Raw genomic sequence first — 23,215 nt, forward strand, 5'->3', positions numbered from 1 at the left:
GAAGCGCCGCCCGCCGGGAGAGAGGGAGGAAAGAAGGCCGGGCTCTGCTTCATTCTGCCTGGCTGCCGCGGCATGAACAGCCCGGCGGCTGGCAGCGGTGATCGGCCCCGCGGGGGCTGCCTGCGGGCCTACCCGGCGCTGCCGGTGTGGGTGGTGGAGGACCACCAGGACGTGAGTACCCAGTGGTGGGGCCGGGCCGGGCCGGACGGTGGAATGGGGAGTCCCTAGGGTCGTGCATGGGGAGTAGCTTCGTTTGTTTGTTTCTTTTCTTTCACCACGGTGCGGAGGCTTAGTCCGGGAGGCGGAAGCGAAAGGAGGTGCCCGGTGGATGCGCTGTGCGGTCGCCGGCGGTCTCCTGGGAGGATGCGCCTTCCCGCCGTGTAACCGGGGTGTCTCCCTCCGGCGGGGAACGGTCCCCGCGCCTGCGGCCCCTTTCCCTAAGGAAGCATAAGTGAAGTTCAGTGCTCAGGTGACCTCACTTTCCTTCCTGATTCAAGTTAATTAATGCCATGATCCCATTTTGGCACCTTTTTAACCAATTATTGCTGTCTTTTTTTTCTTTTTTTTTTCTCTTCTTTGTGTTGTAGTTGTTGTAGTTAAAAGGAAATAATACCTACATTACATAGCTCTTAGAATTAGCTAGGCATCAGAAAAGTGCTTGGAAACTCAACCCTACACAGTGTGTGATGTGTGGACAGCAAATTGGTAAATATAATCACATCCCAACAAGCAGAATGACTGCCGCTTCATGAGAAATGTTAAATTTGGAAATTTACTTTTTTTAGTTAAGTAATTAAACAAGGGGGCAAAGAAGGAGTTGCTTTTGAACTGCTTTTTCAGGTCTCTCGTATTGTTTGTCTATAGTAACGTAAGCTGAGACCTTAGTCTGAAGTAAGCAGATTCTTCACCCAGCAGTGCAGAAGCCTGCTGATTTCAGTGAGGATTGCTGGGGGCATGAAGATCTTGTGGAGATAAAAATGAAAAATATTAATGCTATTAGTGTCTTGCAAACAGAAAATTTTAGTGTAATAAAGCTGACTGAAGAAAATAATGTTCTGAACTTCTAAGTAAACAGTTTAACACAGGTCATTTTTGCTAGGACTCACTGAAATATATTATGCTATGATAGCTGGCTTTTCATGGTAACCAAGGACTAAGCGTGTCACTGTGACAGGAATACTGAGATAATGACTATTAATGATTCATCTTTTGTTTTACTTTCTATACTTCTGTTCTCAATTAACAAAGTCTATTCATACTCAGTATATACGCTGTGTTTTCAGTTAATGTGTGTATGTGCATTGGTCTGTCTTGCATAAAGCAAGTGTAAGAACTTCATAGAAACTTATATGGTCCTTTGTTGACACTGATGTTCCTCTACGGCAAGATGTCACTAGGTGCATCATTAATAATACCAGCTAGTGTAAAGGAAACTTTGTTCTTAATTCCAAAGCAGGAGAACTTGGCAAGGTTAGAGATTCTAGTCGCTCATGTCTTCCTCCATCTTCTCCTAGTCTCACAATTTGTAGTTACACTTACCTGAGGTGAAATTTTAACTTTAATTGCAAAGATAGTAGGTTGTTACGTAGGCCAGATTACTTCCTTTTTTCAAACAAGTAAAAGTTACGGATCAAGGAACCCTTTTTGTTTTTAACCTTGTTTTATCAGCTGTTACAGTAGTATACATATAACTGCATATTTAGTGGGTAAACTGAGGAATTTATTACTAGACAGATGAAATACAGTCCAAATTTCAGCTGTCAGTCATGTTTTGTGTAGTACACAGGATTTGTCATCAGTTTTATGCCAAAAAATTGTCTCAGATTCTGTTGTAATCTGGAAATCATGTGTAATTTTTGTTGCCCAGTCCTTTTACAGTCTTCACATTCCCTGTATAATAGGGCTGTGATTCACAACCCTTGCTGGATTTGTTCTGGCAGCTAAGGCAGTTACTGGCCCATAACTGTGGGAGGGACTCCATCTACTACAGTTCAGTGTAAGAGGTATCATGAATCAGCTGTCAGTTTTCTCATTTTACTACCCTACATTATTGCACTTCAGTGGTTGGCTACACTATAAATTGATGAGTTGTCTCATCTCAGGTAGGTTTTTCCTACCTTTGAGTGAAGACCTTCAGCAGGGAATAAGGTTGGGCAGTTGAGAAAGGTAGTCTCTTTATTGCAGCCACTAAATCATGTACGTATTAGGAATTAAGCCCTTTCTTCAAGGGGGATAGGTTAAAAGATCAGCTACAGTTTAAATGATGGTGGGGTCAGTTTTCGCACTCTGTCAGTTAACTTACAAAACACAAGTAACGAGATGGTTTTATCTCCACAGCACCCATGCATGGTGAGGAAGCTTTAGTGGTTTTGCTGTTAAAGCTGTTGCATTTTTCAGCTCACTGGTTACAATGGAAATATTTTCATTTCCGTTGTTTTAGGTGCTGCCTTTCATCTATCGTGCCATTGGTTCAAAGCACCTTCCTGCCAGTAACATCAGCTTTGTTCATCTTGATTCCCATCCAGACCTTCTTATTCCTGTGAATATGCCTGCCGACACTGTATTTGACAAAGAAGCTCTTTTTAGGTAAGGCTTGGGTACTGCATCAGAATACTTTTAAGTCTAGTTCCTGCTGCCTTTGATTTATAGTGAATATTGATATGACTGTATAAGACATATGAACAAAAGAGATGTAAGTCAGCCTCAAGTTGTATCTGCTGTCTTTTCACTTTTACTGAAAACTTTTTTTTTTGACGATGTTTTTTGAATGTGGGCAAATATTTAAGTGTCTTGTCAAGCTATTTAAGCTATTTAAGACTTAGAAATTTACTTTGTTTAGTTGTTCAATAGTATATTTTGTTATTAGGCCAATTAGTAGTTCCTCTGAGTAACAGGACAACACCCTGAGTGGGTGCTTTATGTCTGAAGAGCTGTGGTTTTAAAACAGCTCTCCTCATACTGAAAAATTGACTCTGAAATTTAAATAACTTCTCCTGTGTCGACGTGGTTGAATATGTGAAGCTGAACAAGATTTTCCTGTTAAGACCGATATTTCGCCCAACTACTTAGGTCGGTAACAAGCCACAGAGTGATCTTTGCTATTGTCTTTCTTTTCCTGTTTTAAAATAAGTGTTGATTTCTTCAGTGTTGTGGTGATTTACAGCAATGACATGATGATGTAATTGGTATGTAAGTAATTGTATCATGCTACTCATGGTCAATATTTTATTTTCTTTGTTGGATGAATAAGAAGTTTTGTGGGCAGTAGCATACACCTAAAAAAAAGGAGCATTGATAATCAGGAAAGTTGCTATTCTGTAGGTGCTGATTGACTCCCTTTAATTATTGAGATTATATTTAAAATCTACTTAGAGCAGTTTATAGCAAAATACTCCCTTGAGGTATGTTTGAAGACATTTATAACAGTGTTGATGATGCTCCTTGTACTTTCCTCTGTGTGATGCATCAAAAGAAAAAGGACAAAAAATCCTTGTAGTTTATAATCAACGTGCCATACTAAGAGTGAAGCTGATCACACTCTATAATCCTAACTTTTAAAATTCTAGCGTAGACACTTTTGGTCTGGTCTGTTTTAGGAATAAAGATTTCCCTCTTCTTGTTTCTTTGATGATGTGAACCTTACGCGGAGAACTAATTTCAGATGATTTGCATGGGGGTTTTCAAGATGTAGAAGTTGTTTGTTGTGTTCTTGACTATGTTTTACTTACAGGGAAAGTGACAGTATTATCTCCAGTCTTTCTCCATTCATTACAGTGAATTAAGTATTGAGAACTGGATTATGCCTGCTGTTTATGCTGGCCATATTTCTCAAGTAGTGTGGCTTCACCCACCCTGGGCTCAGCAGATCTCGGAAGGAAAACACCACTTTTTAGTTGGGAAAGACCTATCAACAACTACAATCAGGTAAATTGTCTGCTGTCATATGCTACAAATATGAAAGCTATCTTTATAGCTTTTCATGGGCGGGGTTTTTTTTGTATTCTTGGATAAAGATGAAAATTTAATTTGTTTGTGAGTTCCTCGGTGACTATTTGAGTGAGTACAGTTAAAATTGTGCCTTGAATTCTTTTTTTAATAGGTAATTCTAGCTATTCACGTTTAATTTCAGCTACCCAAGTTTTAAATAGGTTCTCTTCATTAAAGTCAAAATCTCAGAAAGCAGTAATTTTTAACAGAGGATTTGGGTAACAGAGGACAGCAATTAGATCCTCCTCAGTCCTCCCTTATCAGGACAAAACAAACCCAGTTCCCTCAGTTTCTCATCATGTGCTCCAACCCTCTAATCACCTTCTTCTGTTTCTTGTCATCTCTCTCATCCTGGAGGCCCAGACTTGGGTGGAGTATGTCAAATGTGACCTCACTGGTGCTGAATAAGAGGAGAAATCTCTTCCCTTCCCTTGATGATTCTTTTTTCTTGTGCGTGTTTTTTTTTGTTTTGTTTTTTAACTTAATCTACTAGTTAAGTACTGGAACAGGTACACAAGCAGACAGAGAATTCTCCATTATTGATAAAGTAAAAACTCAACTGGATGAGGCCTTAGATAGCCTGCCTCATCTAGTTTGGAAGTTAGTTCTTCGTCAGTCAGATGATTGACAAGAGACTTCCAGATGTCCCTTCCAATCTTAATCATTCTGTGATTTGATTTCCTATGACAGCCCCTCATAATTGTGCAAGATGCAGTCAATGACAATTTCACATTCACCATTTTCCCTGCATTGTGATTTTGTACAGCTCGAATGGACGTTTCCAAATCAAGTCTCTTGCCAGCATATCGGAATAAATCTTTTGAAGCAAGTCTAACAGAAGACAGCATAGCTCTATTTTACCACCTAAGAACACAGAAACTCTACAATTATGAATCTGAGGCCTGAAGTAAACCTAAATAATAAGACAAAAGCTAATGCTTTCAGTTACAGTTAACCATGAGAACTAGCACACGTACAGAAATACTTCATGATGGCTGAATAGCTCTCCCACAGATCCTGTTTGCTTTAGCAACCTTGAAAACAACATTTCAAGATGCCTTTTGAAAATGGTCAAGTATCTTTTCTTCAGGTTCTAGGCTTACAAAAATCATGAAGGAAGAAAGGGAAAGAGTCTTCAGAAATACGAACTTCCTAGATGTTTTCTTGACAACAGGTGGCTGGATAGGCAATAGATACTAAGCAAAAGGCAGTACCATAAGCTCACGTTGAACCGTGGAGAATTTCTGAGAAGAGGCCCTGTGAATGCCCCATCAACAAGATGAAGCTGTGATCCAAGCTTTCACCTTAGCAGGCTTAGGATAATCCAGCCACAAGATATGAGGGAACTAAGCTTCACATTTTTGCTGCTCATGAAATTATTTGTCTTTGTGGTTGATTGATGATGTACTCTGTAATCAAATAAGGCCTGAACACAAGTGAGCAGAAGTTCACAATTCTTCTTAAGCTTGTTTTTTAATCTGAATTTATGGTGCTGAAGGTTTAATGTACTGAAACATGGCTAGAAAATAATATTCTTTAAATTTTCACTGTAAGCAGGTTTTTAGCATTGGTTTTTGTTTGTTTGTTTGCTTTTAATTAAGTGGATTCCATTGATATGTAGCTATTCATCATCAAACTACCTGGTCTCTCCCACTTAGAACAGGGAATCTATATCGGTGGTAAAGAAGAGTTAAATGCTACCTATTAATTCATAGTATTTTACTTTTACTAAATCAATATCCATGGGTTTCAGAGCAATTCACAAACACAGCTAACAGAATTTTCCTTAAAAAATAGGCAATCCAAGACAAAATATCCAGAGCTTTGCAGTCTTATATGCCATAATATTGACAATATCTTATTAAATTCTGAATGTTGTCTTTAGAATGCAATTCAATGACAAATTAATCTTAGTAGCACATAATGTAGAATTTTTTTCTTATCCATTAAAAACCTTGCAGGGCTACCATAAAAAATGTAGGGTGAATTTTAATGATTCAGCAATAAAGTACAAAAAACTTAAATTTAAAAACCTGCAGATTAAAATAGATAATTTTGTGTACACAGTTTTATTGCTTTTGTTACCCATCAATCATCCAATCATTCATCTTAGAATCCCTTAAGTGTTCATGCTTTTTCCTAAGCTCTTTGCAAAGATGTGTATTAACTGTGAGTTATTGTCAATTGTAGGGTTACAGGTACAGATCATTACTTTTTAAGTGATGGTCTTTATGTCCCTGCTGATCAGCTAGAAAACCAGAAGCCTTTAAATTTACACGTCATTCTCATTAACCCTACTGAAGCATCAAACAGCCAGGAAGAAAATGGTGAAGTAGCATCTGCTAAGAGACCGAAGCTGAACACAGATGACACAGCCAGCACTGCTTCTGCCTCTTCATCAGTGGCTCCTGGTGACCTTGATCACAGCACCCCAAGTCTGAAGAAGAAGGAAGTACAAAATGCAAGTGCCCCAAAGAAGGCAGAAACGTTTTCAGAGTGCTCAGCTTCAAGCTCTTTCAGTGAATGCCCAATAAGGGAAGTTGTTAAAGATGTCTGCCAAGTGCTGCAGAAAGGGGATGCCTATGTTTTAGACATTGACTTAGATTTTTTTTCAGTTAAAAATCCGTTCAAAGAAATGTACACACAGGTAAGCATGACAATGGAGAGGCCTCATACCATTCTGTCCTGATTTCAGCTCAATGGTGTATGGCTCACTTCTGCTTGTGTTTAGGACGTAAAAGCTAAGCTTGGGTTTCCAAAGGTAATGTTCCAAATACCCAGAGCAAGATTCATCAGGGAGGGGTGGCAGATTGTATCATTTTTTATCCCCGAAGAGTGGTAACTTCTCCTGATGAGAGGCTGTTGCTCTCATTTCCTTTGTCTGGACTGCTGAGTATAAGAGTGAGCAAGCATTCTTATATGGCAAGACCCCCAACATCTGACATCTTTGAGTTTCACCTAGACTACTGCTTCCTTGTTCACCGTAAAGAAGTTCATATACTGTCCCTGACCTGCATTAGCTTCTGCTGTTCAGTATTTAGCATCACAGTATCTTCAGACAGTGTGCCGTGTCAGTTGTTCTGAATCACAGAGAGAAGCGAACAACAAAGGGAAAGCACAGTGGGGGTCTTACCATATAAGAATAAAATTCAATACCTTTCTTAGGTAAAATACATTCTGAATAAAATAATGGAGAAGTTTCAGGGGTTGGGGTTTTTTTTGGTTGGTTGGTTTTTCTGGGGGTTGGTGGTGTAGGGTTTTTTATTTTTTTTCATTGTGCTTTTTTTTGGTTTTATGCGATGGTAGCTTCTCAGCTTTGGAAGCGGACTTGTGCAGAGCACCCAGCGTACCTTTTTTGATATAACGACTTCATTTGCAGTTAATATTTCTTAACTAGGTTTCCTCTATTGTAAATTGCAATAGTTCCATCCAAAAATTTTCACAAGTTAACACTTGAAATGTAAGAATACAAGGAAAAGCTAAAAATCAAATGAGAGCATTATCAAGGAGTAGGGCTGGCAAGCCTCTGGTAATAGTTTACTTGTGAACTTGGCCAACCAGCCTGAAGCCTTTACCCATCCAGTTTTCGTTTACAGTCATACTCTCCTGTTGCTTTTGTCTGCCTAAATCTGCTATCCCAGTTTTACTCAGCATCTCATTGTTCAGCAAAATGTGTATTTCATTTCAGAGACTCTTAACTAATAGACTGTAAATATTTAGCTTTTAAAGCTGTGTTCTTGAGGTCAGGCTTGAAGTTAAGCAATTGCAAAATGTTTGGCTGAGGCCAAACTCAAGTACTTTCTCAAGCCTCACAGCCTCTTCCTCACCTGCATTTATAGAAAGTTGTCTGCAGTACTAGAGTAGATGACTGGTCTAAGTGATCAAAATCTTTTTTTGAAGAAGGAGAGCTTTGACGATTTTATTTCACGTTTGAAGAGCCTAATTTTTTGCCTCTTTCTTTTCCTTTTCAAAGACAGAGTATGAGCTTTTGCAAGAGTTGTACAATTTCAAGAAGCCTCATAAAAATGCAACAGAGGTATGGTGTTTCCTTGTGGGATGCATGAGGGAATGATTCTTTTGATTTACCCAATGAAAATGAGTTACGACGAGGAAGGAACCTATGAAAGGTGCTTAATGAAGTGGTCTCCAATTAAGCTATGCAGCATGCTGAATGCTAATCAGCAGCATCTTAGGAGTTCTTTCTTATTAAATGTTTTGGTTAAACGTGTGAACCGCATAAATATTTAGCGTGAATGTGAAAATTAATTTCTGTAAACAAGTGGTAATTGACAAGGAAGAATTTAAAACATAGTAAGTCATCTGCAATCCTGTTCTTTTCATGACTCAACAGGGCTTTGGTTTGGGATTTTTTTGTTGTTTATTTGGGGGTTTTTATGTTGGGTTTTTTTGTTTTTCTTCCCTCCAGGCTCTCCCCTTCCTTGCTGTAGTTGCTCTTCCTTGATAGTCAGAGCTCAATGCCTAGCTGGTATTTCACCTATTTATTTAGATGTGGAAAAGCCAGTATTATACCACTGTAATGTACTTTTCATTGTGTGCATTGTGTGCTTCTGAATTATGGAAATGTAAGCCTGCTGTAGCTGCCAAAATAATCATTCAGCCCTGAGCCCAAACCATGGAGACAGCCATGCTAATGGTCATTACACCAAGTAATTTCTAAACAAGATCTTGTCTTTGCTTTTGTAATCTCATCTGAACACCAATACACAAAGATTCAGCACATACAGTTATCACAGATTACTGAATCCTAATTAATATGTGTGTGTAAAGAAATGGAGGTATGTGGAAGATTGTCAAATTGATTTTAAAGTTTCTTAGTCAATCAGCAATGAAAACAGTTACCTATTTAAAAAGTAGTTAAATGTGAAAGAGGTAAACGCTTCTGACTTAAGTTCCCAATATGATTTCAGGGCATAAGTTATTCACGAAAGCCAACAAGTTTATAGGAGGCAACTGAAATGGTTAGCAGACAGGGAGTAATGGATAAGTATAGAACTGAACAAGGCAAGATGCATGGATGAGTTTATAGTGAGACAGTCAATTTAAAGGACTTGAAGATAGAAAACTAGTGAACTTTGTGGTTTTTCAAAGTTTCAGAAAGTATCCTAGGTGTCTTGTCTCTTAAAATCTGTTTTCGTAGTTCCAGAGTACGTTAGGTGTACATTTCTGTCATACTAGAAGGTAATAGCGTGTTTGAGGTTTTTTTGTTTGATTTTGGGGGTTTTTTTGAGTAGTTTAGAGGGGGATGGGACGTGTCTTTAAGGTTAGTTACCGATGCTGCTTGGAAAAGTATCTTATACCCCAGGATAAGATCATAAAGCTGTACTCTATGAATGGTTGATACCCTCAGCTCCTCTTAAAAATTAGCCCAAAGTTGGTATCATTGCCCACAAGAAGCAGCATCTGTTATATGATAACAGCCAGGAGAATCCTAAGAGGGAATTGTTATGTTCTTAATTGTTACCCATCTATTACAATGTGCCTTTTCATAATTTTCCTTCACATGCCACTGCACTGAGCGTTTTTAATACCAAATATGCCAAGCATTGCTTTTCATTTTACATGTTATGTGGATCTCTTTCTGACAATGTTCGCATGCACAACTATATTCATGTACATAGCGTCACTCGAAGAAGACTGACTCTTCAAGCGTTCTAAACTTTTTAAGAAAGGGCATAAGCCTTTGCAGGATCAGAGTAATAACTGACAAATTAATTCCATGTTTTTTCAGGCACAGAGAGTTGAAACAACCTCAAAGCATCAAAGAGCCCGTTTTGTTTTTCTGAAAATGCATTTGATTTAATAATATTTTTTTAAAACTTATAAAATTAAATTCTCTTTTCACACTCATCTGAGCATTGCAGTGCTATAGAAATAAATCCAACAATAAGTCATACACAGTTTCTTTGCTCTCCCTGGTGTATTCTACCAGCATGTAGATGTGGCTTTTCCTATTTGTTGTAAGAAAGACGGTGCAAAGAGAGGTGGTTTATTCTGAAGGTATAACAGCTTCTGCAGGCATTCATTCTGATCCTTTTGAAAAGGTGTTCTGCAGTAATGAATCAGTTGTGTCTGATTCCCCAATTCCAGTAGATCAGTCATTTCAGAATTTAAATCGTAGTGTAAGCCATGATGTTCTTACCTCTTTTTTTCCTAACATACTTTTATATGTGCTTATTTAAAGGAGGGTTTGCTGGATTGTGTTGAAAACCGTGTTCATCAGCTAGAAGATCTGGAAGCAGCATTTGCAGATTTGTGTGACAGTGATGATGAAGAGACCCTACAGAAGTGGGCTTCGTATCCTGGGTAGGAGATTTGTAAATGGCTTAAAATGCAAACAGTAGTTTGGGAACTGATTAGCCCAGCACTTTGTTAACAGAAAAGGAGAGAAGCTGGACAGGATCTATGCAAAGCTACCATTTTTTCTTTAATTCTGGAGAAGAAAGAGTCAGACAAAACAAGAAAAGGCAGTCTGCTGTCTTCAGTGCCATGGTAAGCCTTCCAAGATCAGCCTTGTACAGCTTCATGCAAATTGTGTTGCCTGTGGAGGAAGGCAGATTTGGTGACTAACAACTTAGGTATCTGTGTGAAGCAGAGCTCTCAAAAAAAGCAACAGACTATGGAGGATATGGAGAAGGATTTCTTCGGTGGTCCCAAAGGCTCTGCTTACTGTGGAAAAACGGAAGTGAATGAAAGGCTGTACCTGAGTGACAGTGTCCACAAAACATCTCAGCAGCATCCACTATGCTTTTAAACTAAATGTTTTCTGCTGAAAAGAAATAGCAAAAGTCCGAGCTTTCCCTTGATGGGAAAATCACTCATTTTCCCCATCAAATGCAGCAGTTACTGCCAGACCTCTGTAACAATGACCACAGGTATTTCCTATGAAGTTCATACAACTTCGAGCTACAACAACTTCTCTCCAGGTCTGCCCTAAAAGAAGTGCAAAGATGTCTTGCCAGAGGCAGGTGTGAGTATAGGGCCTTGCTAAGAAAGACCTGGTGAAACAGTACAATAGTACTGATAATTTCCATTTTTCTCAGGTGTGAGATGGCACAGAGGGGCAAATTTCATTTTCGAATCCTAGGCCATGATAACTTCTACATTCTTCTTTTTTTCCCTCTCTCATTTGTTTTTTTGTTGGTGGTGGTTTTTTGTTTGTTTTTTTACCACTTAAGGTAAATATATGTGTTTCCAACTGCAGAATGAAGCCACTTGTTCAACTAGTTCACAGTTTGAAAACCAGGATGGAAAGCCCAGACTACGAAATGGTAGGTGACTGGGTAAAAGAGCAGGAGGTAGACAGATTTCAGAAGCATAGCTTCAGCTATGCGTGGGAAAAGATCATGCTTCATTTCAGACTTGCATCTTTATTCAGGACTTTGTGAGATTTTGGTAATTTTCCCATGTCTTATTGCTTAGGCCAGCTTTTCTTTTTAAAGCTTCTAAAATTCTACTTGTCTATATTTAGGCAACATTAATGTGATCTTTCAGGACTGTGATGTCTCAGGCTGCTTCCAGTGAAGGAAGGTTTCATTTCACCAGGGCCTGCTGATATGCTTTATAGAACTTAAATCAAGGTACCTATTTGTATAAGATCAGACTTATCATCTTCAAGGGCTATAGCATACTCTGAATTCATAGGAGAGGTACAGTACACTGGAGATAACGAAATGATCCATACAACCTTCCAGAATTTTATTCTTTTTGCTTAAAGAACAAGTTGGGGAAAAACAACTCTTACTGCCTGAAGAGGTGTAAGTTACCTACTGGGCTAGAGATAGTATCTTAGAGGCTTTTCACACAGATAAGCTATATCAATGATTCATCAACAGAACTTAAATCTCTGTTTAATTTACATGTAGGTCCATCAGGCTGGTCTGACCTGTGATTATGTGGAGCTTCCGCACCATGTTAGCACTGAAGAGGAAATCGAAGGCCTCATACAATCCATTAAAGTGTTACTAAAAGATATGCCTAAGCCCACACTTGTGACAGTTGCTCGGTAAGACTATGTAGATAACTTTACTTTAAAACACTTGGACTGTGCTTACAAAGCTAAATGATTCTATTGATGTAGCACTGGTTGGCACATCTTAAGTTCTGTCTTAAAGTGGAAGACTTACAGCGTAGTGAAAATTGACATTTGAAAATGTTGCTCATAAGGCAGTGACAGTGTCTAAGGGAAGGTTCTGCACTGATCTCTGGTTTTACTGGGCTTTAGAGTAGCTAGCACAGATTTCAAAAGCAATGAAAACATTATGACTTAATGAGCTTTAGCACAGGCTATACAAAGCACGTGATGAGGCCTTGTGTGTGTTGAGATTGGTAGCTGTCACTGGGTTTCCTACACCTTCGCTACTTTTATTACTTCTGCTAGTTAGAGCAAAGCTAGCTTGGACAAACCTTCCGTAATCTATTGTTTTAGGGTTTTACCACAGATAGGATTTCTGTTTTCAGTGGAACTCCTGATGGAAGGGGTTTTCATTTAATAGGCTTAAAGGGATTGATATTCTAGAAAGCTCTAGTAAAGCTTTGTATGGGGTAAAAGTTACGCTTCCAAGAGTGTAAGGGTCTTATTTGGGAGAATAGGATGGAGTTTGAGGCCAGCGACCTGGGTGAACCAGGGATCTGTCCTGAGAAAACTTAATATGAACACCACAGTGTAACTGTTGACAAATTGATGTAATTTAATCACTTCAGAAATACTAAGTGTGCCCTTAAAGGGCAGGCAATAATAGCAGAAACTGACATGAAATTGTTTTTGTCAACAAGAAAATATGGCTAATACATACAATAAAAGAAAGCTGTATTTCCTGTGCCAGCTGCAGGGTTATCAGCCACTGTTACTGAGAAAATACAGAATCATTTTCATAGATCTTGACAGATGTAAAATCCAAGAAGGTTCAGCTCTGCTTTTTCACTAGTATCCTTTTGCAGTTCATTAATAGATACTGTAAATAATGTCATATCCCAGGGATTGTGAAGATTTCTTTTTCAAGTTTTCCTACCTATTTCACCAGTAGCACTTGAATTTTTCTTCAGTCTTAACTTTCCACCAGTCCTTTTGCTTGAACTTTGACTGCCAACATGTTTTGTGTCAGAGTCAGGAAGAGAGTAGAATTGGAAGGATGAATAGGTCACATGCCTAATCTGCTCCAGACTTTCTGTTCTTCAGGCAAACTGTTACTGTTGAAAGTAGTGAGGAGAAGCACAGCTCAATGCTTTGAAGGGATACTGGGAGGCAGAACTCATCACGGTTTGAAAGTAGCTTCAGCCTAGACACAGAGCATTACAAGAATACATATTGCAGTGATATCTGTACTCTCTCATGCTTTTTTCAATTCCTTGTTACAGATCAAGTTTGGATGACTATTGCCCTTCAGAGCAGGTTGACATCATTCAAGAGAAGGTTCTCAATTTACTAGGTTCGGTGTATGGCACTCTGGATGTGCACTTAGATTACTCAAGCACTGCATCTTCTTTGTGACTGTTCTTCTTGTATTGCCCTCTAATGCAGTGGATTAATTTAAATTGCATATTTGCTATGTTTGCAAGGGGAAAAATACTGTTATTTCAGCAGGTGGCACTAGAACCCAAGCTGACCAAGAGCTAGTTTGGAGTTGCATTGCTTTCTCCAAGTCTGCTGCATCTGAACTGTCACCTGTTTGGCTTTGTTCAGATTAGTTCTGTGATTATTATTTTTACTGTCTTGCATGTTAAAATTGGTGCAAAAGAAACTGTTTTGTCCATAAAATTATTTTTTTTACCTGATTTCTTTAAGTATCTGTAAAAAAAAAATAAATTATATATATAAATTCTTAAAATAAATGCATTTCTCTTATGTAATTAAACTTTTTTTTTTTTTGTTGGAGCTTGGTGAGTAACAGACATGTTCCTGAGTTGCATTGTACTTTTTAAAAAAATTATCTCAATAATGCCATTAAGACATTAGGTTTACGTGGTGATCTTTCTGAACTGCTATGCTCAGAGGACCAGGCATCCCTCTGTCATTTCTCTAGAGTAGCTTATGGCTCCTCCCCCATCCACAGAATATCATTTATATTTATAATCTATTGTGTTAACATTGTCTTATTTTGCCCTAGAGTATTTCATTGGTGACTCAGATAATATCTCTAATGTACAGACACTGGCTTGGTATTTTCATTTTAGATATTTTTGAGGATAAAAAACAAGCATGCACATGCACGCATATATCTGTTGAATCCTGTAAGAAGTCGAATTGATGTTTTCTTCAGAAAGAAAGATTTAACTTCACTGAAGTCAGCAGCAAAACCTTCAGGACTGGGTTTCCTCTCATTTCAGTATTGCTATTTGGAAAATAACAGGTTTAGAACCATTTAATTTAGAAAGAAATCTGGTTCTAGAGAAAACGGCCACTTCCAGGGGGAAAAAAAAAAAACAACAACAAAACAAACAAACAGGCTGTTTTCATTAGTCTGTAATACGTCCCCTCCTTCAGCCAGTGTCAGGGCCATAGGGTAACGACAGCCCTTGCTGACCTGGCTTCTTTCCGTGCTCACTGTACTGCCCAGTGATCACTGTGCTGCTGAGACCTGCTGCTGTCTCCATCCTGCCCTGCTCTCCTGGCTCCAGTCCTGTGGCTCTGCCCTGTGGGTGCGGCACGGCCTGGCCCGCTCCAGGGCCACCCTTGGCTCTCCTGGAGGGAGCAGCCACCATTGCTGCGCCCTGACAGTCAGCTCAGGCTGTCTCGGGTCCTGAGTGGCCCATTGCCAGGCGCAGCCCTGGGGGCTGCCACCATGACTGTCCCCAGGCTGGGTGCCGTGGAGCCTGGCCATTAGGCTGCACAGTGTCAGTTCATGAAATTGGCTGCAGGAGCTGGGTGGGAAGGGTGAGCCCTTAGGGCCCGCTGTGGCTTGAGGCAGTGCCTCTAATCACAGATGGCTTTGTGAGAGCCTCGGTTGGCCGGGCAGAACTGTGCTATCACACCCCGAGCACTTCTCTCTCCGCGGCTAACGTAACTCTCACAGCACAGGAGTACCCCTGCCACCTTTCACCCAAGGGGTTTGTTTGCTTACCTGTTCCAAGCCCAGCAAAGAACATCTCTTACTTGTAAAAAAAAAAAAAAAAAAAAAAAAAAATCTTTACACAAGCAGTACGTGATCTGATTCCATTTCTGTACGCAATGTGTGACTGTTTATGAAGTATTAAAGGATCTTGGATGCAAGGCTGGCCAACGTTATAGTAAATGGGATTACATCAGGCTGGCGGCCAGTCACCAGTAGGGTTCTGCAGGGCTCAATTTTAGGGCCAGTGTTCTTTAATGCTTTTATAAATGATCTGTACACAGGAATCAAATGTACATTGAGCAAGATTGCTGATGATACTAAATTAGGAGGAGCTGTGGACTCCCTCAAGGGTAGAGAGGCCTTCCAGACAGATCTGGATAGACTAGAGAGCTGGGAAATCACCAACCATATGAAATCTAACAAGAGCAAGTGGTGAATTCTTCTCCTGGGATGGAGTAATCCTGGTTATAGTTACAAATTGGGGAATGAGAGGAAAGAGATCTGGGGGTTTGGGTTGACGGCAAGTTGAATATGAGTCAACAGTGTGCCCTGGCAGCCAAAAGGGCCAACCCTAGCTTGTCCAATCTTCAGGACCACAGATTGTAATACTGTCTCTTCAGTTCACAGCTTGCTTTTCTTTCATAGCCAAAAGGCACACACATTACTAAAAACACTTGAAAGGAGACAAAATCTATAGTTAAGGTCTGGAAGGAACTCAAGAAAGGGCAAAGCAAGCGTCTTTGAATTATTCTGTTGTAGAATTTTTAAACAATGTAGAAACTTGAGACATTCTTAATAGCCCCCTGAGAGTTAAAAAAGCTTTCAAAATTAAGCTATTAGATATTAAAATTACTTCCTGATTGAAAAAGACCTTTAATTTCAAATTTGTTATAAAGTTACCAGAAAGAAGAGCCTTTAGCTGGTCCCCAGCCTAATGAGGGGCACTGGATCAGGCTGGTCCTTCTCAGATCTGACAGGATGAATCTGCCCTTAGGTCAAGAAGGGTTCTTCGGCAACTGGTACCTCCTGTGATGGTGTTAAAGAGTCCAGGCAGAGCACCAGATTACACTTCTGGGGCATTTCTAAGCATATTGTGCAGTTTGTAAGCCTCCCATCTACTGTCTTCAGGTCAGAAGCATGAAGGAAGAAGGCAAAATTAACAGTGTTTATACTTGCCTTTCTTGTCTCAGTTTGGATGGTAAATGAATTTACCTGTACCAAAAAATTCTGCTTGAAATTTCTGCCATTTGTGTCCTTCCTCCTATATAGCCATTAAAAAGATGAAAGTTCATTGCTGATATGTTATAAACAAATTTACAGCTAGACTTGCCTTTTCAAGGATCAGATACTTTCCTTGCTGAAGAAACAGCTTCCTGCTTGAATGGAGGGTATTCATTTCTCTCTGCAATCAGTACTGCACTAATTTCCACTCTCAGAAGCACCTGTCAGTAAGACAAGATAATTCTTATACCCATGAAAATTACACTTCTCTAATAAAGTATGAGTGCAAAGTCCCTGAGTACCCTGAAATTCATATTAGAAAATGGTGTACAAATTCATTTTGGAGATGCTGCGATAAATTAATAGACAGGCTGCTGATCTGGAGAGAAAGGATCATTTTTTCCCAAAGAGGAGAGAGGGAAGGAAAACTCAGAGCTCACGTCCAGTCTGGAAGTAGGCATCCAGGAAGGTAAGCATCCAGAAAGAGGATAGCACCGGTGAGAAGCGGGTGCTGATGAGTTTCTGGCTGTGCGTCTGGCTGAAAAGACTTACTGTGATTCAACTGGAATGGCCTGGATTTATAAACCAGCATACACTTCTCCGACTGATGCTCCATGCCAGATTAAAGTCTGGGTCAAGCTCCAGTTCAGGTTAATAGTTGCCTGTGTTAGTGGGTTACACCTGGTCTGTTTATACCACAGTTTCCCACAAATATGTCAGAATTTAATGTTCCCTTCACTTCCTATGTGGCTATTTGTCTTTTTTGTGGGCTGCAACCAGCCACCTTCAGGTAGGGCTGATTTTTGCTGATATGATTATGCAATAGCCAGCTTGTAGGGCTTTAGAGGAAAGATTGGAAAGCAAACAAAAGCCTTATAGCATTGATGAAAAACTGTCTGGTTCATCACCTATTGAATTCAGGCTAGAGTGTGTAGAACTGAAGTCTAAGGGCTTAATTTTTATTACAACATGTGTTAGTGACTTTTAAAGAACCTTTGCTGAGCCTAGCTCAATTTGCATGTCACGAGGTAGCTGACAACTACATAGCAAATGGGTTTTACAACATATAATTTGTTTGCCAAAAGTAAGTTTTTTGCAAAAAAAGCGTTCCTATCCAAACTTTATTCTGTCAGGAACTCTGTCTTTGGGGGTTTTTTTTGCCTGGCACAATGCAACATTTTCATCTTGCTTTCACTTACTGGCTACTTGTAGAAGGTCATAACGGCACTTTAGAATAATTTTTTTTTCATTCCCACTCCACCTTTCTCTGCAAGTCCCTCCAGATGGCCAATAATTTTTTGCCTAACTCCTGCAGTTTGTTTTGCCACAGGTTGACACTTGAAGAACGCGTATAGGTGAGAAGTTCTTCCGACTCACTTTACTATGAACATCTTAATGCAAACCCTTCACCAGTCAGGACCTTTGTCTGAACAAATGCAGTGAGTACTCAAAGTAACAGTTTTCTTTATGGGGAATGTTCTCAGTGACCTAGACCCAGCTGTGTTTTTTTTCTGTTTCTTCCAAGAGGACGTCAGTGCAATGTAAGTTTTTACTTATCCCAATACCAATGGACACTCTTGCATTTAACGTTTCACATATTTCATCCAGAAGATAAAAGAAAAAAATAAGGTACGTTGTAAAGAACTTCCTCAGGATAAAGGAAAAGGTTGTAATTAAATGAACTACAAGTACCCATTACTTACTTAAGTAATACAGTTAAAGCATGTTATAACCTTGTGCTTGGAAAAATAACATTATTAGAAACAAGCTTAAGCCATTTACTCTTTTGTACAGATATGCTATTAAGGAAATTTGATCAGAATAGTGCTTTTAAACACCACCATGAAGGCACCAGGATTATAATTTACCCATTTTAAATAAGAAATACAATAACTTTTTTTTTTTTTGCAAGAAATGGAGCAGCTGCTAATTTTAAGAGAAGAGTGGATTTGATTTTAAATAGCACCTATAACAGCAGAGTGACTAACATAGGTATTCACTCCTCCGTCAATCTCTGAAATTTGAGAGCCCGTGCAAACCCCAGGCAGCATACAGAACAACTCCAGAAATTCCCAGCCTTTAGTGCAGAAGAAGCACTAACAATTTAATTATTGATAAAATTAGCCATGCTCTGCTCTGTATAAAGCCCTTTAATTGGGGTTTAGAGTAGGAGGGCAATGACTGGCCACTTTTTACAGAGTCACCAACGTGTAGACTGCAACTCTCTTGAAATGACCTGGGAGATGTGCTGAGCCCCCTTAGTGCCCCAGCACATTCAGTGTCACAGGGGAAAAAGGACAACAACCCTGGGCTTATGCCAGGGCTGGGGGACACCTGGCAATCCCTCATCCTGGCTGATTCGTGCCACTGTGCACTCGGGTCCTCCCTGTCTCAGCTACCCCTCAGGCCCCTGGCAACATCGGCTACACCGGGTTTTAGAGGCATCAAGATTTGGATCTTGCCAGGAAAATTTACCTTTCTGTCAGGGTAGATTTCCAGCTTCAGAAGCAAAAAAGTGGAACTCCTTGGTGGTCTCCGCCTCCCATGGAGAGGCAGAAATTAACAGTGTGGGGACTGCAAGTTGTGCTCACTGGTAGAAAACCATCTAAAAGGGGAATGAAGGAAAGGAAACGCTCCTCTGCAGCTTTTTAATTTGATATTTGCTTTGCTGTGCTTTGTAGAGGGTCTTTGCCAACTGAATGGAATAGCCCACCCCCAATTTGGTTATCACTGCAAAAACAGATTTCTGCATCTTCATCTGCTTTTGCTTTTTGAAATTTTACCATTACTCTTTTGCACTTACTTGACCTTAATCAAGACGTTGCCAGGATGACTATAGGAGCAGAACTGAAAACATCCATAAAGTTTTTATATTAAGTAGTTCTCCAGATGTCTGTGCATCGAGACGGCTGTCTCCCTGGAAACGTTAATATTAGACCTAGTGTTTGCTCTGAGAATTTCATACCAGTTATACATGATCTTTTGAATACTCAATGATATTCTTTATTTATTGTAATTAGATAACTGACTTGGATTAATTAGCCTGGAGCAGCAGCAGTGTATTATGATGAAGTGCAAGAATGTTGTGGGGTTTCTCTTACAATTAGAATTTAAATTACTATTGAAAATGACACTTCATTTCCATTTTTATTCTAAATCCATCATCACTGATTTTCTTCTATGTCAAGAAATGGAATAAACCTGACATTTTTCAGCACTGTAGTAAAAGATGCTTTATTCTCTTTTCTGAGACACTGACACAGGAGTCACTTAAGATGAGCCTGTTTGCAATACAAACCTTTTTTTTTTTTTTCAAGTTGTAAGAGGAAAGCCTTTTAAAACTGTATTTATCCACTACTGCTTTGAAAGACAGAATAGCTAGCCTTGCTTGAATATGATTTTTATGTTTTAAAATGTAGTATTTGGTGCAGCCTTATCTATACACAGATGGAGGATTGGGTAACTCAGATAGAAAGCCACAGAGCCATCCAGAAATGGGTAATAATTTATTGGATACACAAACTTCATAACAAGTCTTCAAAAGGCAGAGATTTGGCTTCCTCTTTGACAGAGAAGTTCAGAAGCAGAAGGTAACACCTGTGCTTTCTTTCACCTTGTGTGGATACAAAAGACGAGAATGCTTTAGAAAGTTTGGCAGTTTCCTTCTGGCACAAATATCTTACATATGCTTAAGAAAATCAGAAGGAATGCAGAAGACTTTCTAAAGAGGAGGACACTATAGACCAGCTGGCTTAAATTACAGTATCTGGATATTAGTACTGAACCAGGACAAGCAATATGAATTCTAATTTCTTAGTATGCAGCAGTAGTAAAGGAACCACCTCATCCATATTTTCATCTTTATGTGCAAGAGGACACATTTTTAAAAACATATTTCTTGAGGCTAGATCTTATTTTTATGGATGCACACATGCCCCTGTAATCACCAAAGTGAAACTGAATTTTACAATTTTCTGTTGTTTTCAAACAACAGAAAAAACCCCCAACCAGTATATGAAGATATTCCACTCCATCCTGGGCTAGACACAGCCATCAGATTTCTGTGTGAAGAAAAAGAAGTCTATTAAAACCCTGAAAAGACTGGAATCCCAGTTCATGTAGGAGCTCATCACATTTATTTAGCATTCACTTTTTGCTTTAGGAAACCGAAGGCCTCAGAAGGAGTCAAAAGTCACGCCAAGGGTGAACAAACATTTAGGGCTTTGCTAGTTTAACCATACTGTAATAGGCAATGATCCTAATGAGGCTTGCAAGTGATAGGCTCTGAATTAGCTATTATTAGTTAGCAGAGTGGTCTTAGGGTTGGAGTGAAGGATGTCCAGAAAGAAACTCTAGAGGAAGCTCAGACAGCAAGTCAAGCCTAGTTGAGTCCTTGCGTTGGGGACTGCACTGGAGACAGTTCTCTATTAAAAACCTCAAAACTCACTTGCATGCTGCACTGGGATGAAACAAAGACACGTCAACTTCGTGCAGCTTAGCATTAGATTAATCACTCGCCACTATCCTTTGTGCAGACACTTTCTATGTCATCCAAAAGTGATGTTTGCAAAAGTAAATCATCTTGCTTTGTGGTTCTATGCAGCTCAGAGCACCTAAACAGATAACCACCTTCTTGTGACTCTCCAGTTCCTGTATCCCCACGACCTGCAATTGTTTCCTGAACAGAGGAATCTTTCCTGACCGTGGAGATACTTGTTATGGTCACTAGGTGGAGCAAAAAATGCATCATTTGAAAGCTACTTGAAGGACTGGAAGTAAAGTGGAAGAAACCTTGAACCTTTGCAAGTTCATTCCCTTCCTAAACTGTGATCAAGAAAAAACAATGGGATAATTCCCTCCTGGGTATTCAAGAATTTTTTATTATATTGAAAGCTCAGCACTACTTTTTACCATTTATTAGCTGATGCATCTCTAAAAAAGCTTGCAAAGAGTAAAATTATTTTTGTTACCTCACAAACCAGGGGATCCCTGAAGCAGTATCTGGGCAGAGGCGCACAAGCAGGGACTCAGAGGATCACCGACTCTACTGTTTTGCTGATAGATCTCTAAAAATTCCCTTAACTCTTTCGGGGAGTAAGTACGTGTGACCTGCACTGCCCCATCCACTTGTTCCTGTTGCCCCCTGATTTGTATGAGGGGTTGTGCTTCCACGACCTCCCTGCCTTCTAAATCCGACTTAAACTTAACCTTCGAGTTTGAGGATTCACTCCAGATATTTCCATCCCGTTCCTTGGGATCCCACAAAGGTTTTGTGGTGAGAGCATGAACTTGGGAAATAAAAACCTTACTTTTTCCATACCTGTCCTTTCATTTATTAGCAATACATGCTACCAACTGCTCTACAGTACCTTGCAGCCCATGGCTTGAGTAGTAATTACTTCTTAAGCAATTGCTTTTGCATTTACAGTCACGACTTCCTTTTCCAGCTCTCTCATTTTATGCCGTAATGCTACAACTTCATGATCAAGAGCTCTAAGACCAGTAACTAAAAACCATCCCAATCTCCTCGTTAACTTGCAAGAGGACTCCATTCCCCTTTCCATGGCAGTCCCCTCAAAGCCGTTTCAATTGCCTGGGGAGTAACAACTGACCCATCATCTATTTCAGGCCAAGCTTCCAGCAGTGCCAGTGTAGCCAGGAAAGTGGTCCCAGTCCTCAACTTTTTGGCTGGCCATGGCATGGCTGTTCCTGGATCCTGGCGATTACACCAAATGTGTGAGTTACCACAGGCAGGGCACAGGAACAACCACAAAACCACAGACGAAGTGCAAAGAGTAAATTTATTTTCATTACCTCACCAACCCGGGGATCCTTGAGCATGGACAGAGCTCAGCGGTGCCTGCGTCCCCACATCCCCGCTTGTGTGCCTCTGCCTGGGTGCTGCTTCGGGGATCCCCTGGCTGGTGAGGTTACAAAAATAAATTTACTCTTTATATTTCTTCTGTGGTTTTGTGGTTGTTCCTGCACCCTGCCTGTGCTTACTCACACACATTTACTATGGTTCTGCAGAATTAAAGTAAGATCATGAATTGACTATATGTTAGCCTAGCTTTTAAGAACTCTTCATTTCAGGCACAGTTTTTGTTCATGAATGTCAAATTTATATCAACTGAAATCTATGACTAACATAGACTGTGCAATATGTTCCAGAAAATACCAGTCTTACATAATTAAAAATACATTAATTTCTATATTAAGAGGACATTTTCAAGGTTCTTTTCTACTTTGGCAAAAAGCAATCAAACAAAACTAGAAACAGCTGTCTCTGTTTCTCGCTTCTGCTGGATGTGGTTTATCTGTTGACCACATGTACAAATCCCCCATTACCTGTGCCTGCCTCAGTTTCCTCTCAGCTTATTTCGATATCTGTTATGCAGAGCAAGACAACAGAATTGTAATACATAACACCTCCAGTCAGTGCTGTAAAGGTGGGACATGAAGGCCCATTAGAAATTAACTCACTTGGGGATATCAGTGTAGCAGTGCCGTGTTAAGACAGCGGCTCTACCTGGTCTCTTGTAGCCAGATGGCCCTGCCAGCCCAGCTGCTCTCTTTGGCACCACTGAGGAGTGAGGATGCACACTTTGGAGGGCATTTGCAGGTATTCCTCAGCAGCAGAGGTATGCTGAGATAGCTCTACCTTAATCATGGCTCAGCTTCCAAGAGGGACCATAGAATGCGTTGGGTTGGAGGGGATCTTTAAAGATCATCTATCCCAAGCCCCCTGCAGTAAGCAGGGACCATCGGCCTCAGCATTTTGTTACAAACAGTAAAACTATCATGCACTTGTGTGCAATACAAAATAGGGTCTTAAACCAGAGATACTGAGTGGCGACTCTCTTCCCTCTGCATCACCAGGTCTCCGCCCCAGCCACACTGCGGTTTCCTTGCTTGTCACTGTGGAACAAAATGAGCTT

General features: G+C 40.0%; 1 protein-coding gene across 12 annotated transcripts; it reads left to right on the plus strand.

Moving 5' to 3' along the window:
* Window positions 1-13: 13 nt before the first annotated feature.
* Window positions 14-21,575, plus strand: C2H5orf22 (chromosome 2 C5orf22 homolog). Of its 12 annotated transcripts, none has more exons than XR_008464666.1 (10): window positions 14-171; window positions 2,441-2,586; window positions 3,775-3,924; window positions 6,178-6,634; window positions 7,961-8,023; window positions 10,190-10,311; window positions 11,210-11,276; window positions 11,871-12,010; window positions 17,608-21,140; window positions 21,260-21,575. XR_008464666.1 is itself a non-coding variant. In XM_054189814.1 (10 exons), exons 1-9 carry the CDS (start codon window positions 73-75, stop codon window positions 13,233-13,235), a joined length of 1,296 nt encoding a protein of 431 aa, XP_054045789.1. In that variant the 5' UTR covers window positions 14-72; the 3' UTR covers window positions 13,236-13,272; window positions 13,363-13,500. The 12 variants fall into 12 exon arrangements, 8 of the variants coding, with proteins under 8 accessions (XP_054045789.1, XP_054045790.1, XP_054045788.1 ...); XR_008464665.1 differs by having other exon boundaries at window positions 17,608-17,716; window positions 17,803-21,575; XR_008464664.1 differs by having other exon boundaries at window positions 17,608-17,906; window positions 20,881-21,568.
* The last annotated feature ends 1,640 nt before the right edge of the window (window positions 21,576-23,215 follow it).

Source organism: Rissa tridactyla, chromosome 2 (assembly GCF_028500815.1).
Source record: "Rissa tridactyla isolate bRisTri1 chromosome 2, bRisTri1.patW.cur.20221130, whole genome shotgun sequence".
Lineage (NCBI taxonomy): Eukaryota > Metazoa > Chordata > Aves > Charadriiformes > Laridae > Rissa > Rissa tridactyla.

Excerpts from the sequence above, each read along its gene's own strand:
- C2H5orf22 (XM_054189813.1), top strand. The coding sequence starts at position 73 with ATGAACAGCCCGGCGGCTGGCAGCGGTGATCGGCCCCGCGGGGGCTGC. Across the intron at positions 172-2,440 it reads TGGTGGAGGACCACCAGGAC|GTGCTGCCTTTCATCTATCG; the intron begins GTGAGTACCCAG and ends CCGTTGTTTTAG. Across the intron at positions 12,011-13,362 it reads ACACTTGTGACAGTTGCTCG|ATCAAGTTTGGATGACTATT; the intron begins GTAAGACTATGT and ends TCCTTGTTACAG.